The sequence below is a fragment of the Sporisorium graminicola genome, chromosome SGRAM_15 (assembly GCF_005498985.1).
Source record: "Sporisorium graminicola strain CBS 10092 chromosome SGRAM_15, whole genome shotgun sequence".
Taxonomy (NCBI): Eukaryota; Fungi; Basidiomycota; class Ustilaginomycetes; order Ustilaginales; family Ustilaginaceae; genus Sporisorium; species Sporisorium graminicola.
The window spans coordinates 12,705-31,190 of NC_043725.1; the positions used below are offsets into that span (position 1 = coordinate 12,705).

The 18,486-nt window shown below is 53.9% G+C and overlaps 6 protein-coding genes across 6 annotated transcripts; 5 read left to right on the top strand and 1 right to left on the bottom strand.

Annotated features, from left to right (window-relative positions):
* Positions 1-378: 378 nt before the first annotated feature.
* EX895_002441 (uncharacterized protein) lies at positions 379-1,281 on the top strand (the record flags this gene model as incomplete). Its single annotated transcript, XM_029883040.1, has 1 exon — positions 379-1,281. The coding sequence occupies one exon, from the start codon at positions 379-381 to the stop codon at positions 1,279-1,281; it is 903 nt and encodes a 300-aa protein (XP_029740438.1).
* Positions 1,282-3,285: 2,004 nt separating this feature from the next.
* Positions 3,286-3,891, bottom strand: EX895_002442 (uncharacterized protein; the record flags this gene model as incomplete). The annotated part of the gene is made up of 1 exon (XM_029883041.1): positions 3,286-3,891. The coding sequence occupies one exon, from the start codon at positions 3,889-3,891 to the stop codon at positions 3,286-3,288; it is 606 nt and encodes a 201-aa protein (XP_029740439.1).
* Positions 3,892-4,979: 1,088 nt separating this feature from the next.
* Positions 4,980-5,384, top strand: EX895_002443 (uncharacterized protein; the record flags this gene model as incomplete). The annotated part of the gene is made up of 1 exon (XM_029883042.1): positions 4,980-5,384. The coding sequence occupies one exon, from the start codon at positions 4,980-4,982 to the stop codon at positions 5,382-5,384; it is 405 nt and encodes a 134-aa protein (XP_029740440.1).
* A 2,047-nt stretch (positions 5,385-7,431) lies between these two features.
* EX895_002444 (uncharacterized protein) lies at positions 7,432-8,034 on the top strand (the record flags this gene model as incomplete). The annotated part of the gene is made up of 1 exon (XM_029883043.1): positions 7,432-8,034. One exon carries the CDS (start codon positions 7,432-7,434, stop codon positions 8,032-8,034), a length of 603 nt encoding a protein of 200 aa, XP_029740441.1.
* Positions 8,035-12,673: 4,639 nt separating this feature from the next.
* On the top strand, positions 12,674-13,942 carry EX895_002445 (uncharacterized protein; the record flags this gene model as incomplete). Its single annotated transcript, XM_029883044.1, has 1 exon — positions 12,674-13,942. One exon carries the CDS (start codon positions 12,674-12,676, stop codon positions 13,940-13,942), a length of 1,269 nt encoding a protein of 422 aa, XP_029740442.1.
* Positions 13,943-15,120: 1,178 nt separating this feature from the next.
* EX895_002446 (uncharacterized protein) lies at positions 15,121-17,445 on the top strand (the record flags this gene model as incomplete). The annotated part of the gene is made up of 2 exons (XM_029883045.1): positions 15,121-16,867; positions 17,273-17,445. The coding sequence occupies 2 exons, from the start codon at positions 15,121-15,123 to the stop codon at positions 17,443-17,445; spliced, it is 1,920 nt and encodes a 639-aa protein (XP_029740443.1).
* Between the last annotated feature and the right edge of the window lie 1,041 nt (positions 17,446-18,486).

Below are 18,486 nucleotides of genomic sequence, written 5' to 3' on the forward strand. Positions count from 1 at the left end.
CGAGCTCAGCGGTCCGAGCTCATCTTAAACGTCGACTTCATCTATCACCGCTTTTATCATAACACTCCCTTCCACGTCCACTTCATTTGCCACGGTCAATCTCATTGTTCAGATGGCGTGATCCGCATACACACACACACACGCAAAGCGTCCCGCTCCGTATTGATCCAGTAGCTTATTTATAGTGTTCCCATTTCGATGTAGATAGTTTCTAGTGAAGCATCGCAATCGTCAGCCGCTTTGTAGATCGCCTTGTCTGTTCCCTTAACAGATTAAGAGTCTGACTTCTCTCTACCGTCCTCGCCCGCGCCTTAGCCTTAGCCTCAGATCAGCCCTCGACTTCGCCAGCATTGTATAGCCCCCAGACGACATTCCAACATGACTCAGACCAGGAAAGCCAGCAAGGATGCGGAGAGCGGCGCAGCCTCTGATCCTAAGGAAAAACAGATTATCATCGAAAGTGACAGTGAGTCTGCCTCCAGCACCCGCGACATCCCCAGCGATAACCCCCTCGCCGACATGAGCAGCGAGACTCGCAACCAAATCATGGAGTATACCATGAAAAAGGCCCGACAGCTACTCCAGCAAGAAGAACCCGAGACTGCCACAGTCACGGATCGACACCACACCACTGCAACTGACAACAACAATGACAGTGACAACGATGAGTTCTACGACATGGAACCCTACAACTCAGACGACGAGGTTCCCAAGAAGCACCTCATGGACATCTTCAAGAAGCCCTCGCAGCGAGCCGACTACCACAAGAACATAAAGTGGGTCCGCGAGGTTCTCCACGACATGCCCAAGCTCAACACCAAGAACTGGTACGCTTGGAATCCTAAGTTCATCGACGCCATCGAAGTTTGGCCAGAGGCCATGAAGCACCTCAATGGTACCTATAAGACCGGCAGTATTAAGTTTGACTACAAGCTCGATCGCATGCTCAGCATCATCATGCAAGGAGCCTGCCAGCAATCGGGCCCCGACAACATCAACTTTGCGATCTCTCGCCCGAAGGGCAGCCCCAGCTGGTCTCTTCACCAGTTCTATCACCATCTCGAGGACCTCCTGACCAAGGCAGACAACATCACCAGCGCTGAACTGCTCCGCCAGGTCGACAACATCCACATGCTTAATGGAGATGTTCGCAAGCTCGTGGCCACCATCCGCAACCATTGGGCCCGAGCCCAACAGATTCGTCACCCGCTCTGGAGGAACTCAAGGTCAAGACGCTCATCACGCAAGCTCGAATCTGCAACGCATACGCCCAATGCATAGATGTCCTGGAGGACACCGGCAATGCAGTCGAATTTGAAGCCACCCTCCCCTCCCTCTCCAAGCGCCACGATCGCCTCGAGGCCAAGCCACTCCACCGGATTCCAGCTCCTGCGGGCAATGCCCAGACCGTGGGTGCCGCTAGAACGGCCAACGCCAAACCCGAATATACGAAGCCACCTGGATACAGAAAGTTAAAAGCTGGCCCAGATGGATCCGCCCCTCGCCGTTCCAATTGCGATCTGACAGGCCATATCTCTCGTGCCTGCTATAACCCTCGACGCAAACGCCAGCAAAGCAATGCCACCGCCAACACTGCCAAAAGCCACCAAGGTTCTGCCTAGGAACCTAGGTACTCCATCGCCTCTGCCTACCGAGCCTCACTCGAGCCGAGAAGCTCATCGTGGATCCTGGACTCGGGCGCGCAACCGATCATGTTACTTGCGATAGATCCATGCGCAAAGCCAGCAGAAGCCGAAGGAGAAAGTAACGTCACAGGCTTGCGCAGCGCCAGCGCAACGGGCAGCCAACGTAACCCCAGCAGAGAGACCACCTTTGCACAAAGTCGCGACGACCCAATGCGTGCGGGATGATGAGGAAGGGAAGGAAGACGCATAGCGGGAACCGGCGCGTACTCAAAATTGCTGCACGCGCGTCAGCCAGCCTGTCGCGTATTTTTTTGCACCTTTTTCATCATTTTTTTCTTTCACAATTTTTTCTCTCTTTTTGGCTTTTTCGTTTCTTCTTCTTGCAATGATCACCTGCAAAGTAATACTTGAATTAATTATTCCGTTTTCGGGATGACTTGGTGACTTATTTTTAGGTGGTCATGTTGAAACTGTTCGGTGAGCCGCAGTCGAGTTGAGCGAGTGTGCATCGGGCCAGGTAATCGATCGGGATAGCGATTTCAGTCCGGATTTCCGAGGCCCGGATTATGCCAAAATAAAGGCGTTGAGCAGTGTGACGGCCTCTTTGCCCGCATCGGCCAGGTCATAAGCAATCGCCAACACCGCAGCTTGCACGCTCGCACTCACCGCCATCCATCTTCGGTATTATCAAGTGCTCGAACAGCTTTCTCAAGACCAACACGCACACTGTCTGGCCGATAAAGACAAGCTTCATGTCGTCGAATACTTGCGAAAGAGGCCCTTGGAGTCGTACCCTGATGTGCCCTTGCCCGTCTCGCGCCGTTCGATCGGTCAATTTGTATGTCTCCGCCACACATGGTTCCGTACACAATCTGAATCTAGTATGCTTGATCGTGAGCTCGGCTGTGCTTGAACGAGCCTGAGTACGAGAAGGATAGTGAGCGATCGCGACAAGCTACCCTTCCACTAGCAAAGGATGATCATGACGTGCAGTTGCAACGCAGCAACAGGTCAAGACAAACTCGGATCTCGTGCACACTAGCATGCCTACTAGGAGTCGAGTTGGCTAAGCCATGCCGACCACGCTGCACACTTGTCTACTCTCTCTGTCACTGCTTGCCGTGCCGTTGTCTCGAACCAAGCGCGTTGGTGCCATCACGACGTGGTCTCGGTTGTGCGTGTATGCATGGCAGTGGAGTGGTATGGCACAAGGCACAGTTCAGAAAATGCAGGACAAGGGCGAGCAGCAGTGGTAGCGACTGCCCCTAGCACTTGTAAAGAAAGCCAGCGATCAAGCCGTGAAGGATGAGAGCTCGTTGATACAGGGATTGCGGTGGGAGATATCTGAGACGAGGACACAAACTTGTTGATATTGCACAGACATGCATGGGATAGGGATACAGAGTCAAGACGAAAAATTTAGCCTCACGCAAGCTGACGGGTCAGAGGCAAGGCAACACTAGCCGGAGTCAAGGCTTTTGTCTGTGTGTAGGCAGGCGAAGGAAGCAAAGACAGACGACTGGCTGGCCTTGCAAGTCGATGCAGCCACCGAGCCGAAGTAGAAAGGCTGCAAACTGCGTGTTGCTCGCCGTCGTTTTTTTACCTCGACCTGCTTTGATAAGGCCGGAGGTGATCAGGGTTAACCACGGGGCTTCTGTAGATTGTGCCTCTTTCGGATGTGACGCTTGAGATCTTCACGGGAATCATACACAACATGTATGGCGATGCACTGTGGCACTGGACATCTGTACACCTTTTCTCCAAGTCGTAGCTGTAGACACACCCCAGGGCGAGCCGAGTTGTCGGGCTGGACTGATGGGACTGCAAGGACCGAGTTGCAGTGCTCGGCGTTGACGACTCTGGCGATCAGAGTGACCGAAGAATCGTTGCTTGCGGTCGAGGAGTCTGAGCACAAGGACTGAGTCGACCAAGCCTCTTCCTGATCTTCCTCGTCAGCGAACTGATCAACAGCGACGGCACTGGTCCGGGTGACCCTGAGGTTGACAATTCGATCGCGCAACTCAACAGCGTCGTTGCGGTCGCCTAGATTGTTGGCCTCTACCTTGGCCTCTGGCAGGTGGCTACGATTGGCCAGAGCGGCGGAAGCAGTCGAGGGACGCACCGAGAGCTGCAGGGTCGATCTTTCGCTGCGCCGAACTCGGGAGAACGGGGCGAGCGTGGCCAACTCGGCTGCACGCTGAGGTGGCACATTGGCAGAGATGACAGGAGCAGGACTACGATCCATGCTGAACGAGTCGAGATGGCAAAGAGGCTGCAAGATGCAAGGCAAAAGAGAACCGAGCAAGAACGCTGCGATGGGATCTCTATCGTGGTTATCCAGCAAGGCCAGACGAGAGGAAAGGATTCCTGTCTGTCCAAAAGTGCAACTTTTGGACCGCCCCGGTCGCGCAAGTATGGTCACCGCCCTCTCCCTGCTGAGCATGGTTGGTCTTATAAGAAGTCATGTGATGTGCGCAGGCAAGCTCGGACTGACTGTCGATTGTGCGCAAGGCAAGAGTGCATGCGTTGCGGGCCGTCGAGCTTGAGGCTGTCTTGATAGACTCGCTGTATATTCTATCAAGACAGGCAACTCAGTTCGGTTTGGCCTGCGCCGTTGCCTGTCTGATCCTGATCAAGGAGCAACAGACGGTCGGGCGGAATCGGCGTCCTACCAAGCCATCAAACAACTTGGCTTGTGCTCGTTATCTGGGCGCACTTGTCCGGGCTGAGTTCGAATTTGTGGCACGGTGGGTTGAAGCCGGGAAAGCAGGCTGGGAAGGCTGATGCAGCAGGTGGGGGATTCTTGTACGCACCGCCGAGCACGACCGAATGCTTTGTAGCGCGGCTTTACATTCGTCTCCCCTTTGTGTTTCGTAACTTAGGTATGGGCGGGCAGCCAGAATGTTCACAAGACCCGTCAACACGCACATGTCTTGCCTTGCGCTCAACCTTGACGATCACTGAGCCAGCTTCTCAGACTCTTGATTCGCCTTGCACGTCCCCTCGCTCTTTCTCTGCGCACTTTTCTGTTCTCGCCGAGTCTCGCTGTTGACCGACATCTCTGTTGCGACCGCTCTGCATCGCGCCGCAGGCCTACAAATAGACGTATCTCGCTTTGAATTTCTGCTTTGCCCACCCATCCTCCTTTGCTAGCAGCATCCGTCCAAGACCAGCAGCAGCTTTACGACAAGTGGCCGACACTCCAGCGCCCCCTTTCCCCCCTGTCGGCTCCTTTCCTCTCGGGTCTCGGCGTTTCTACCAGCAGATCCCTTCCAGCCCCCAAGCACAGCCCTCTTCCACTTTACAAACCATCCGCAAACAAGGCTGCCCATCATGAGTAGCCAAAGCATGCTCTACAAGCTCATCGTGCTGGGATCAGCAGGCGTAGGAAAGACAGCTTTGACCATCCAGTTTTGTCTCCACTACTTTGCCGACACGTGCGACCCCACCATCGAAGACTGTTATCGCAAGCAGACGGTCATCGACGATGATCCGTGCATGTTCGAAGTGCTCGATACCGCAGGTCAGCCACAGTTCGCGGTGCTCAGAGACCAGTGGATCCGCTACGGCGACGCCTTCCTGATCGTCTTCTCGGTCACCGACCGGAGGTCGTTCGATATCGTAGAGTCATTCCGCACTCAGATCTTGCGCTTCAAAGATCAAAAGGCACACCAGGTGCCCATTATTATCGTCGGAAATATGTGCGACATGGTCCACGAGCGAGAGGTTCTCAGATAGGAGGGACAAGCGCTCGCTAACCGTCTCGGGTGCATGTATATCGAGTCGAGTGCAAGGACGCGCGAGAACGTGGAGCGTGCTTACTACAATCTGGCTCTCATGGTCCGCCTGCAGCGCGACGGTCCGGGTAAGACCAAAAAGCAGAAGGAGCCGCGTTGCATCATTGCTTGATGCGGTGCACAAGTTCGTCCGACCAAGCCGAGCTTCGCAAACCCCGAGCCGGCGGGTGAAAGCACTAGTCGTCGCAGTTCTTTTTTTCCACTCATCCATCCAAACTTACTTTCATTGACAAAAGCTCTGTTCTATGATGCTCTCCTGCGCTTGTGCAAAGGGGCAAGGCAGACGCCGCTCGCCTAACAACAAGCATCCACGCCATGGTCAAGCACTCGCAGAAGCGCCGGCGCCTGTCCTTCTCCCGAATCCCACTCTCGCATCGCGACCTCGACTCACTCGCATTCTGACCTCCATCAGCTCGCACCTCGTTTCAGCTGCTGCTGCTGCGAAGCCCGCCTTTCATTCCACTTCTTTCAACTCTCTTCCCTCCTGTCACCGATGAAAACCCTCCCCTTCTTCTGCCATGCAAACACCTTTAAACACTTAATGTCAACTTAGCTTCCTTGACCTCTCTACTCCCTGACGGTTTCGGCCCTAGTTTGGTTCAGCAGGGCACACATAGTCTGGAATTGCCCAAAAAACGGTCGGTGGGGACAAGTGATTTCCGACTAACTTCGTTCTCTTCGTTGGCGTCGGATGTGAATAGCTCCAAATTGGACGGAAGCTAGCGCTGTCTTGCGGGTCCCTACCCAGTGCAATCGGGGGTGGGTTTGCCACGAACGCACAGTCTGCTTGACCTCGAGCTCGAGTTGTTCAATGCCAAATACAGCGCATGCGTGTTAAACGGCGACGCGTGGCGAACCAATGTTTTGTGTTACCTTTGCATTGAGTGAGCAAATGTCATAAGATGACAGCGACCATTCAGCCGTGCTTGCTCGGCTGCTCGGCTGGTTTGCTTCAAGAACCTTGCATGGGCCGAGTCCGTAAAAAAAGGGGGCGAGCACACGCCGTGCGACCAACGAAGCAACAATTCGGTATTGCGCAAGACAAAGCTTAGCTTTTGCCCACACGTCGTCAAAGGATTGAAGCAAGATAAGGAATTGCTCAAAGGTGCGAGCCGAGGTTGAGCTGTTGCCCACCCTGAATTGGAGAGTGTGATTGGATTTGCGACAGGTCTCGGCTGTTACTCACCCGCCGTGCCACCACGGAAGCAACGGTCAAGTCTTCCGGAAGACAAAGCTCAGCTTCGACCCACGCTGACTCGCAAGATATGACTAGATCGATGACAAGTCTCGAGGGTATCATGTTCCTAAAGACGCTAGCGGCATGGGCACGGTCTTGCGGCAACTTGGTAGCATAGACCGTGGACTGACAAAAAAAGGATTGCTCTGCGCCATTCTGCAAGAGGAGGGCCGACGACCGATGATCAGCGAGTGTGCGCACATCCAGAACCGATAGAAAATAAGAGCCTCGAGAGTGGCATTTGCAACCCACTGATTCATGGCATGCTTCGATGCAAGCATCCGCTTGATACGAAGCACGCCCAAAGAGATTTAACTCTCAAACGGTGGCTGCACAGCGCCAATGCGCCTAATTCGCTGCAGGCTGCGGGATGAGATGATGGCGACGCGCCGAAAGCAACCGCTGGCTTTGTCTTGTGCATTGTGATAGTCAATTTTCAAATCACGAGCCAGGTGGGAGGTGGGCGGCGCAGAAGCAGAAGGGGGGTTCGGTTCGAAGCGATCCGACAACAAAGGGCGGCGGATTGCTCAATCAAGGCCGCGCATTGTGAGCTGAGCGTGTTGCCAGGCATACAGTATCTCCAAGCACCTCGCGTGGCTTCTCTCCTTACAAATACCGGCTTCGACGCGATTCTCCCTCTTGTCGCCTCACCACATCATCAACTTGAACACATCCACCAATTTCAACACGAACACCACCTTCAACCAAGTAGTGTAACTTCGTCCATTGAGACTAGGCTGTTACCACCGGCATGCCGCCGCCGACATACGACCAGCCCTTCGATGCTGATGCTTCTGTCCCTCCCGACCAAGCTCAAGGCGTATGGCGCGTTTACAGCTTGTCCATTGGCGACACCGAAGCTGCCGCTGCGGCGGCCGAAGCCATTGTCAATGGATTCCGTGCTAGGTGGTTCAATGGCTTGCTGCCATCTGACGACGAGGACCGGAACGATATGGCGGATAACTTGCGCTTTCAGATGCAGTCGGTTTCGCTGTGTTCCTCATCGGATGAGGCCTACGACGAATCCTCCGACGACGGACCGATTGAATCGATCGGTGCAGTAATGCATGCAAGAGCTGGCATCGCTCCCGCCACTCAACCTGCTCCCAACACTCAGCATGCTCTCGATGCCGAGCCTGCTCGCTCCGCTCCGCCTGCCCCGCCTGTTTCGCCCACTTTGACCGCAACACAACAGCAGCAGGAGCAGCAAGGTGACGACCAGGACCCGCCGCACATGCAACTCCCTGTGCCTTCGTCCAAGCCGGATTTCGTCTCTGAACTGCGAGCTAGGATGCTGAAGCTCCGCAACCTAGTTCTTAGGAAGCATGTGCCGTCGGCAGAGGAGCTCGAGTAGGAGGATAAAGACAAGAACAAAACCTAGGAGGAGCAATGCGTCTTGTAACGAATGCTCTGCAGCTTGCTCGCGCGACAACCAGTGGTGGTCACGACCTGCGCGCTCATTATTCCCGCCCTCGCTCTCCATCTTGCCCTTCGCAAGCAGACTGTTGTTCGATCTCGGTAGGCTGTCACGCGCTCTGTCGTTCCCTCTGTCTTTGCACAACACACTCATAGCCATAGTCACAATTTTCATCTCAACCACACACAAAAAAACATGCACGCAATCGCAAGTTTCCTTGTTGCCCTACCAATCCTTCGAAAGTTAGAACAAGATCTCGCAATTCGATACTCGCTCCTCCCACGTCATCGAATTGGATTTGCAACCAACGACTCTTCTCGTGGTGTATGTGCGTCTTGACGCTAGTGCGCCAAGAGCCCGTCAGCTCGCTTGTTGTTGTTTTTTTTTCTTCGGTTTCTGTCAAAATTCTCTACGTTGGAGGGCCACAGCGAGCGGTGTTGCAAAGCGATGGAGGCGCATGAGCGAGTCCGATGGGGTTTGGCGGATGATTCGTTGAGCGGCACACGACGGCAGCGGAATGGCATTCCGTGACGAGCGGTGTCGGGCGTCGAACGTTGAGCCAAGCTGAAAGCTCCGTCATGAAGCGCCTTGTCGGCGTATTCAGCTTTGCGCACGGCCAAAGGGCGTCAAGAAACCCACTCGGAAAAGGATGCGAAATCTGTCTTGTCGACTCAACTCGCTGGGCGTCGTCCATTTAGCTGGCCGTCGCACACAAAACGCGCTCCACCAGCGGCAAGATTATCAGCTTCGCCCTTGCCCCGCTGCCAGTTAGCTCTGCTGCTTAATTCAATCAAAGTTGATCCCACTCGAACCGATTCGAGCTGATTGCATTTGCGCACCACCTCCGTGTCGTTGACCCAATCGATGGACTCTGCCAAACCTGGTCTGCTCGCACTGCGCACTGCTTTCTAGACGGCCACTACCACCTACTTTGTTCGGTGGGCCATGCTCAAAGCGCCATCCTGCGTGTCCGCCAAGGCAAGAAGCCAGCCAGTATGCAGCCTCTTCCGTGTTTTTGCGACTTGGCGCGATACTAGACGCTGCACTCAATGCCACAACTTACACAGCCGTGACGGCACTCGCAAGGTAAACGCATCACCTCGCTCCAGCCTATCACCGAAAACTCGCTCATTCGACGTCAACGACGACGGCTTCCTGTCTTAGCCCACGCTCGTCCCTCTGCTTTGCTCGAACCACCCTTGTTTCTTTTTTTGCACCACCATGTTGTGCGCCAACGATCCGGCCGTTCCCTCTGTTTCTCGGTCATTGCGTCGAAAGCCTGGGTCGTGCCTAGCGATCGAGGATTGGATGCTTCTCCGGGCCGAAGGTAAGCGTCCGGCCTCACCCAGGCTAGACCTGACGCTGGCGCAAGCCTGTTTACTTGTCTTTCCGACACCGTTTGAGCACACGCATGGATGCGTCGAGCAAATCGGGACAGCACCGGCGGACGCATCGGGCGGGATGCCGCTCGTTGTCGATGCCACCAGCGGCACGATCGTGGTCGACGGTGAGACGTTCGATCTGGTTGTCCCAGAGGCTGTTTCCAGGCTTGTATCTCAGCTCATGTCAGCCGAGACCGCTTGGCAGAATGAATTAAACGAGCCGGTTCCTCTCGACTTCTTCGACTCTACTGATGTCTCTCCGCAAGCTACAAGAGTGCGCAATTGCATGCCTGCAAGTCAAGCTTGGAACGGCTACTCGGGCGATTTTGACTTCGGCGAGATGACCTTTTCGGACGAGGACCATAGTCAGTACAACCCCGAGCTCCAAATCCTCGAGTCCTCCCATCGCAACTCGACAGACGTTACATGAGAGCCAGCAGCTCACTTGACCGACACCCAGGCTTCTCAAGCCGAGGCTAAAGATGAACAGAGCTCGACCCAATACATCTTCTGATAAAACCCACAAGCCAATAGTTCAGAGACGAAAGGGCGATCTAACACTGTTTCCGTCGGTACAGTAATTGCCTCAATTTCGTCTGTTCAACTTCCGCCTAGCATTTTGTACACTTTTTCGATTCACGAATTCTGTATACTCTTTCGGCGTGGGTTGAGACGCCGTAGTGCGAGGCGCGCCGTGTGGTTTGAGGAACTATGCCAGCAGATGCGCTAGGGCCCAAACACTGGCACTCGTAGTGCGCAGTTGGACGCGAGATTCGTCGTCGATTGGAACTGATGCCCGAGGTAAGGGTCGAGCTTTGTTTCGTGGCTACCTTGAGAGAGCAGTCAAGCCAGGGGTCAAGTTGGTGAGGATATCGGTTTGCGGCGCGGTCGGTGTCAACGAATGAGCGTCAAGGTGACGGCCAGACATGACGGCAAGGTGGCAAGATGACAAACATGACGTTCAAGAGAATGACGGCAAAACCAAAGAAGCGGCAATCTGAGACAGCCGTAAGGATAGAATCATTGCAGCGCAGCATGGTGGGCAAAGCTCGACATGCTCCTCATGCTGAATCATTGTGCGTCGATTTTCGCAGTGCGGGTATAATCGTCAAGATGGTGGTAGATGATTGGGAACTAAGAAAGGGGCAAGAAGCGAAGCGAATCGAAGGGTCGAGAAATCCCGCCTGAGCGTCACTCGCTGTATGAAAGAGAGAGAATGGTTTGATTGCGGCTCGGCCTATGGTGAGACCTGAGAGCTCGACGAGGCTACCTGCCCGCCGGAAAGGGGGCTGGAAGAGCGCGAGGGCGAGCGAAAAGACAAAGGGAGGGAGCACAGGGAGGGAAAGAACCGAGCGCTAGGCGGTGACTAGCCTAGCCTAGCGACGATGAGAGAGATGATGGAGGAAGAGAAGAAACAGAGATTCATGGCCTAGGCATATGAAGAGGTGGGAGGCGAGCGGAGCTCGCCCATAAGCCCTCGCCCTGTCGCACGAGAGGCAGGCCGATTTGCTAATTGCTTCGAATCTTGTTTCGAGAAATCAAAGCGTGGCCCGAACTATTAATACGCGGGTATTCAACAATTAACCTCAGTGACGTTGTCGTGTGATTGATCAAACAAGGCAAACAATAAAGCATGAGACCTGATATTTTCAAATGAGTAACGCGAGTAGAAAAAGTAACCGAACTGAACTTGACGTTATAACTCTACAAGTGACATTAACCTGGATACGCGCGATAGTCGTAATTGAGCGGAAAAAGAGCCTTGAAAGTAGGGCTTCAAAAAGGGGCGCCGAAATGAATGTCGATGGCCTTTCCGGAAGCATACTCCTGGGGGTCGACGAGATTTGTGAACGACGAATTGCAGTTTGGACATGTTTGCGTTCACAGTGGAAGGTTGAACCCAAACACTGAGTCGAGACTGCGACCGATATAAAGAGTCAGGCGGGTACTGAAGCTACAAATGAGACCGCCGCCGATCCCAGTTCAATCTGCTGACCTCGTCGGCCCCTGAGTCTTGTTCCTCAACGTAAGCAAGCAGTGTCAGAATCAGCAACCGTCTGATGCTGGCCTCTCAGAACAAAAGGTGGCAGCTCATGAGTCAAGGAATTTTGAGGACCAGCCGAGGTCCGGCTGCGTAACGACCGAGATTGTTCTTGCAAAAAGTCCGCGGTCAGACAGCAGAGCGACAGTAGATCAGAATGAGCGGGCGGACCCTGAAGAGGACCCTGCATACATTGTGCTTTGAACGACAGCGCGTCGCGTCCAGCTCAGGCGTCAGCATCCCGGTAACCTTTTCTTCCTCGTCGTGTTTTGACTTATTTCAATTTTTCTCAGTGCGCGTTCCTGGGCCAGGAAATTGATGGGACAGTTCAACAGACATGGGAATTGTATACAAGGTACTGTACAGGACAGTACAAGTCTACGAATCTTTGCGCGAACAGTCGGACAATATAATAAGTTCAATCTCAAGAATGTGCAGTAGCATACCTAGCCATGCACCCTTTGGCTTGCGCAAACAACCACAACTGCCTATTCCGTTCACGCGTCGGCGTTGAGGTTTGTGCAACTGCGCATTGCTTTGCCGTCGCGCGAAGCCCCAGCTTCTGCACTAGGCAAGAGATTGATGTCAGATTCGACGTTGACTATACTCACCTAGCACTATCCAGTTATGCATACAGAAGGGGGCCTTGGTCGCCAACTACCCTAACCCTAACGCGATGTGACTCGACGCACTCTGCCTCATTTTGTTGGATCGAAGTCCGTGCTCAGCGAAATATGTGCGCATCTTTTTTGGTTTAGGCACAACCAGTTACTATTTCCGCTTTTAAGGTTGCTTGCTTTTCGCAAACGTCCGGCTCTTTTCGGGAACATCCGAACACTACGCACACGGTAGTGTTCGCTTCTTCTACTTGCCTTCGCACCGCTGGAACTGAGCCGAAACTAACGCTACGGTTTGAGTTCCCTTTTTCGGGAGCGACCGAAACGTCATCCGTAGCAATTCTGCTTCGTCTGGCCCCAACATCGCCCTGTGAAATCCACCTCGAGCTCTGAGCCAATCAATCGACTAGCACAGCCACAGAGATAGCATTGTGGGCGGCGTGTATAAGCCTCTCTAACTCCCTTGCGTTGCCTCTATCGAACCTCAGTATCCAACCACCACCATCAGCGATAAGCTCTGCATTCACTTGCCAATCATGTCGGGTCCGCCTACAGACGCTAACGGCAACAACAGACCTGCTGGTCAACCGACAACTACAGTGATTGTCGGAGCGGGGATCATGGGATCTTGTCTAGCCAACATTTTGGCCACCCGTGGGCATTCGGTTGTTCTCATCGACCGATCCGTCCGCGGATTGCCCGGTAGTACAGGACACGCGCCGGGATACGTCGGACAATTTAACGCCATCCCTGCGCTCACGACGCTTGCTGTGCGTTCTGTGGAAAGGTACGTCACCATTCCGAAAGCGTTCAACAGGGTGGGAGGTTTAGAGGTCGCACTTACGGACACCGAACAAGAGAAGCTGGAGAAGCGATGTGCTGAAGCGAAACTGGAAGGAATGAGTGCGACGTTGGTGGATGCAGCCATTGCGCACGCTAAAGCTCCCTTCTTCGTGGTCGAATCCAAAGTCAAAGGTGCACTCTGGTTCGAAAACGACGGAACAGCCGATGGTCCCCTTATCGCTTTGTACGAACAACAGCAGGCTCAGGCAAAGGGCGCCAAACTCGTGGATGCCGACGTTGTGTCAGTCGAACAGGGACGTGTCATTTTAAGCCATGGCTTAGGCACCGTGGAAGCGGACAACGTGGTGGTGTGCGCTGGAATCTGGACCACCAGCCTGCTGGCCGGTCTATCTGTCGTGCCGGTAGCACACCCGTATGCATATACGCAGGAACGTGAGGCGCGCCAACTACGTACGCCCTTTGTGCGTTATCCCGAGACGCACATCTATGTTCGCGATCACGGTCTCAAGGACGGTGTCGGATGCTACGCTCACGATCCCATTGCCGTTGCTCAATCGGAAATCACAAATAGTGCCTATGGAGCATGGCATTCTTCTTTCGAACAAGCCCTTACCGACTCGTTATCCGTGCTTCCCACTGAAACGCGAGACACTTTCGACAATTCGCCGCAAACAGCAGGAAAGGATAGGGTGTTCAACGGCTTGTTCAGCGTCACTCCGGATGCATTGCCGCTTGTCGGCAAAGTCAAGCAAGGCAGTAACGTGTATGTCGCTACCGCTGCATGGGTTACTCACGCTGCAGGATGCGCTCTGCTGGCCGCCGACATCATTGATGACACCGTTCACACCAAGGACGATTGGCTGGTCAGCCAGCTGGATCCACACAGGTTTGATGGTCGTGAGTCTGGCGAGCTGCAGAGCCAAGCGCTATCGACCTACAACGACATTTACAACAAGGAACTTGCTACCGCTTCCGATTCCGCCGGCCTAGTAGTTCACTGACAGCCCACTGTGCGCCCTCTTCTGGTCAGGGATGGACTTGTGTATGTAGATCTCCAGATGCTGCTATCGAATTGAACATAACTTCCGCTCTTTTAGACACAAAGCTGGCATGTGCTAGCATTGATGGCATTGAAGATGCATTTGAGCACAGATGTATTCTGATGTGTGCCGCCTAGTTGTGCACGCGCACCCGTAAAATTAGTCTAAATAGTGCCAGTCAGATGAGGCAAAACGTGGTCTGGAAAAGGTGGGGTGACTCCATCACCTGCAGATCAAATGTGCTATTAAGAAATGCAGCTCGACCAAACGGCCGCAGGTTCGAAGCGCATGACCGTGAAGGAAGCACGCTTTGCCTTTCGAGCTCTTTTCCTTCTCTAGTCTTTCAACTCACGGGAGGAGTCATGAAATGTTAAGGCGAGCAATGGTGGCCAATGTGAACCCCGTCAGTGTTGTAATGCTTGAGGGAAAACGGAAGAGCTTAGTTTCCGGGGCAATTGAGTGTGGACTGCAACAGCGAGGTGCTTCAGTTGAATTGTGGTGTAGCAATCTGCTCAAGTTTCGTTTCGACGAGCTGCCCTCTTTTGAAACTTCAATTACTATTTAACTTAATATAATTTCGCTTATATCTATGCTCGCGTTCAACGACCGACCAGCTGACTCGGCTTAGAGCAGCGCCCCGCCCTGCCACACTATCACCGCAATGCCGGACCGGCTGAGTTGCAGCACTAAATAAAATGACACTGGACAATACTGAGCAAGAAGTTGCTGGTTGTTTTTAAATGTGCCAGAGTTGCATCGGAGCGTTACAGCTCCCGTTCTGCTCACCAACTGCTCTTACCACCTTTGCTCTGTTTGAATATATCTGACCCTTCTCACTTCTAGCGACGCTGCGAGGCCGTTGAGCGCGCTGCAGCATGGGTCCGAAGAAGAGAAAAGTGCTCGAACGAACACAGGGTAGCTCACCGCGGCACGGCAGACCACACCCATCGTCTATCAACAGCGGAGAGGACGCGGAGCCAGCGACGGCTGGCGCTGTAGCAGTCCGAAACGGGAATGCAGCAAGCAACCGCATCCACTATGCCTGCCTTGAATGCCAACGCCGCAAGCAAAGGTGCAATCGCCAGCGGCCATGTCAGCACTGCACGGCTCGCAACATCCCTGAGCTGTGCAAGTACCACATGGTGGCTAGCGAGAGCAACGAAATCGAGTCGAGGGTAGCTCGTATCGAGCAGTTGCTACAAGCCTATCTGCCCGGGATGCTACCCAGATCTGAATCTCCCAGCCCGCCTGACCGTTCGACGTCAAGTCGCACCTATCGATCTTCAACGTCTCGAGCCCGCAGCAGGTCTCTAGAACGTGGAGACCTTCGCGGAAGACTGAGTCCCGAGACGGGTTTGTACAATGGTGGGCCCACCAGCCACATCACGTCGATACTCAACCGCCTTCCTGGTGATCCACCCGCAACCACACGAGCCAATTTACCCATTCGCAGCACCGAAGCTTCCTCGGACATTGATGAGGTTATGAGCAAGTTCGGTCAACCTTGGCCTACGTCATCCGAGCTGCTTAGCGCACTCATCAGTCGCGAGCATTGCGAGGTGCTGCTAGGGCATTACTTTGACGCTATCGATTGGATCTACCAGCCAATGCCGCATGTCCGTGTGCCGAGGGGTCTCAAGCGCTTTTGGGATGCAGAACCACAGATCAGCGTCCAGAGCATCAACATCTTTGCGGCACTCTGCTGTGTGTGTGCGATTGCTACACTTTCGGTACAACATGCACTATTCCCCGAACAGCAGGCAGAGCGATTGCAGATAGCCAGACGATTCCATTATGCGGGCAGACAAGCGCTCTCAATGAGCTCGTTGATTGGCCGTGAGGATCTTGACCAGATCTTGGCCTGGGTGCTTTCGTGCCACTTCCTCATCTTGGACCGTCATCTCGGAGAAGCTGTTGCAGAGGGCGCATCCTTGGTTCGTGCCGCCTTTTCCCTCGGTCTGCATCGAGATGGGACCAAGCTGGGGCTTGCAGCCGTTGAAGTGGAGTTCCGCCGAAGGGCGTGGGCAGCAGTGTACTGCTTGGATCGAGCGATGGCTATCGGCACGTTACGGCCTTCGTTGGTCGACGAACGCTTCTGCGACACGCAACCGGTAAACGATCTAGCTGCTGCAGATGAGCCTTTGCCCAGAGATGCTCAAGCGGAGCCAGATGACCTTGCGCACCCGCCGACGACGTATACACTCACTTTATATCGTTGCGAGCTGGCAAGACTTGAAGGTGAAGTATCCACAATGCTCCAGACACTTGGGAGTCCGGTGACTGTAGACTGCGTCTTGGCAATGGATCGACGAATTGTCCACTTCCAGAACTCGCTACCGTCGTACTTTCAGGCCCAATTCACTCAGCACGGGTTGCAGTACGACAAATCTTTGGACCCTAGGAAAGAATTCCTCCCGACACATCGATATCTCATCCACACGAGCATCGACGGTCTACGTGTGGCACTGCTTCGACCGTATCTGCTGCGAGCCACCGAGGTCAGCGAGGCAAGTGATACCAGGTTTGCGTCGTGCAGAGCGAAATGCGTGGAAGCCGCACTGCACCACGCCGAAATTCTGCGCGATAGCTTGCGCGAGCTGAGGGCAAGTACGGCGAGCACGGCTCTGCTGCAGGCCTGGCGTGTGCACATCGGAACGCAGAGGTGGTTTCAATCGCTTCTCATCTGCGGACTGGGACTGGTAATGGATCCAGACGGGCCCGACGCGGCGCGACTCAAGTCTCATCTGGAGTATTATCTGGAAGTGTACTACAGCGGTTGGTTCGTTGCCAAGGACGAAATGTGCGAGCGCGAGGCGGTGATCCTCAAGCTCTTCCTCTCACGACTAGAGCAGGCGGAGGGGAACGGAAGGTGCATGAAGGGGGCAGGTCAGAGAACAGGACAGCCATCACCACCCTTGGAAGTTGTCGAGGTGAGCGGTTCCAATGGGGTTTCCCATCAAGTGAGTATACCTCACAATTGTGGTCCTCACGAACTTCGTCCGAATGCGCCAGTGTGCAGTGAACGATCGGAAAGCACAGCTAGCACCTTCACACCAGTACTGTCACCTGGTTCGGGGCTAGGTAAGGCCAGCTTTGATCTTCGTCCTGACCACAGTCACATGTCGGATGTGCGATCTGACTTTGCACCAATAGATTTGCCCACGGCTGCACAGTGGCCTGGGAGGGAGGTTTCGAGCTTGGTTGGCCACGAAGGATGTCGAAGAACCAGAAACTGGACTCTGTCAGACACGGCAGTAACAGAGGTGCATCACAATCTTGCGACACTAACAGATGCACCGCCGGGCGAGGCGGAACGTGCTAGCGACTTTGCTACTCTGAATGGGGGCGAGACAAGGCTGGAGACATTCAGTGGGATCCTTGGCAACGCTGATTCCAGCAGCCTACCAAATGCAGAGATCGATCCGGCTTACTGGCAGAATCTCATCGACAAGATCCTTGGCTGATTGACACCCACGTGTGACCTAGTTGAAGCAGAGTTTGTCATGCTCACTAAAACCAAGGACTTACCTCCGGAAAGGAAATAGTTTGTTCCAGGCGTCAGAGAAGATGTTGCATCAGAAACGTGTACTACATCTTTAAAGTCAGTCGTCCAGGGCTGGCAATAGACAACATTTGAGCACAACTTACAGTACTTCCAGGGTTCGCAGCGCCAAACAATCCTGCAATGTGTGTTTACTTTGGCCTGCGGGTCTCAGCCACGCTGGAGACAGACATCCGAGCTCTCACTCGAAAGAAGATAGTCCCTCACAAGTGTGGTCAGGCTTTGACACTGAGCTTTCTCGCCCATGCAGTTCCTAGTCTGGCAGATTGCTAAGTCCATCCAGCTGCGATCCGGAGTTCCACCATCTTCTGGAGAGAGGTGCGTCCCTAGAATACGTGAAGCCCAGTGAGTTAGGTCAGATCTAATCTGTCTGACTCTTCGGAACCCTGGATCGAGGAGAGGAACAGAGCTCGTGCTTCGTCGATCTTTTGGGCAGTCGTGATGTCGTGGTCAACTTTGTCGAGTATCATGTTTCCTAGATCAAATCGTTCAGAATGCAACTCTAATTGGGCTTGATCAGTTCAATGCTACGCAACCGGACGGTGACTCCGCCGTGAGTGAACTTCGGCTTTTCTTGACGACTAATCTTCGAAGTCGGTGTTGAAAGGATCCGGATCGGCCTGATGGAGGAGTCTGAGCTCGTTGGGACACCAATCACTGTTCTTGGTGCCAAAGCCGGCGGCAGCGACGCACTTGCGGTCGCTAGAGTGGGCAATTGGGTGTTCTCCCATGTTTAGATACGGGATAGTGATGGTCAGGTTGTGGGCACCGGTTTGAGAACGAGAGACTTACAGTCTAAATGTATCGAGGTTGGTTACTGGGCGAAGCAGTGGCATCAGAAGCTGCACCTCCGTATCATTTGGTTGTGATGTCGTTGAGCATCGTAAATGTGTGATGTGAGTGGCAAATAAATAAGCGGCATGATTGAGCTTGTACAATGAGT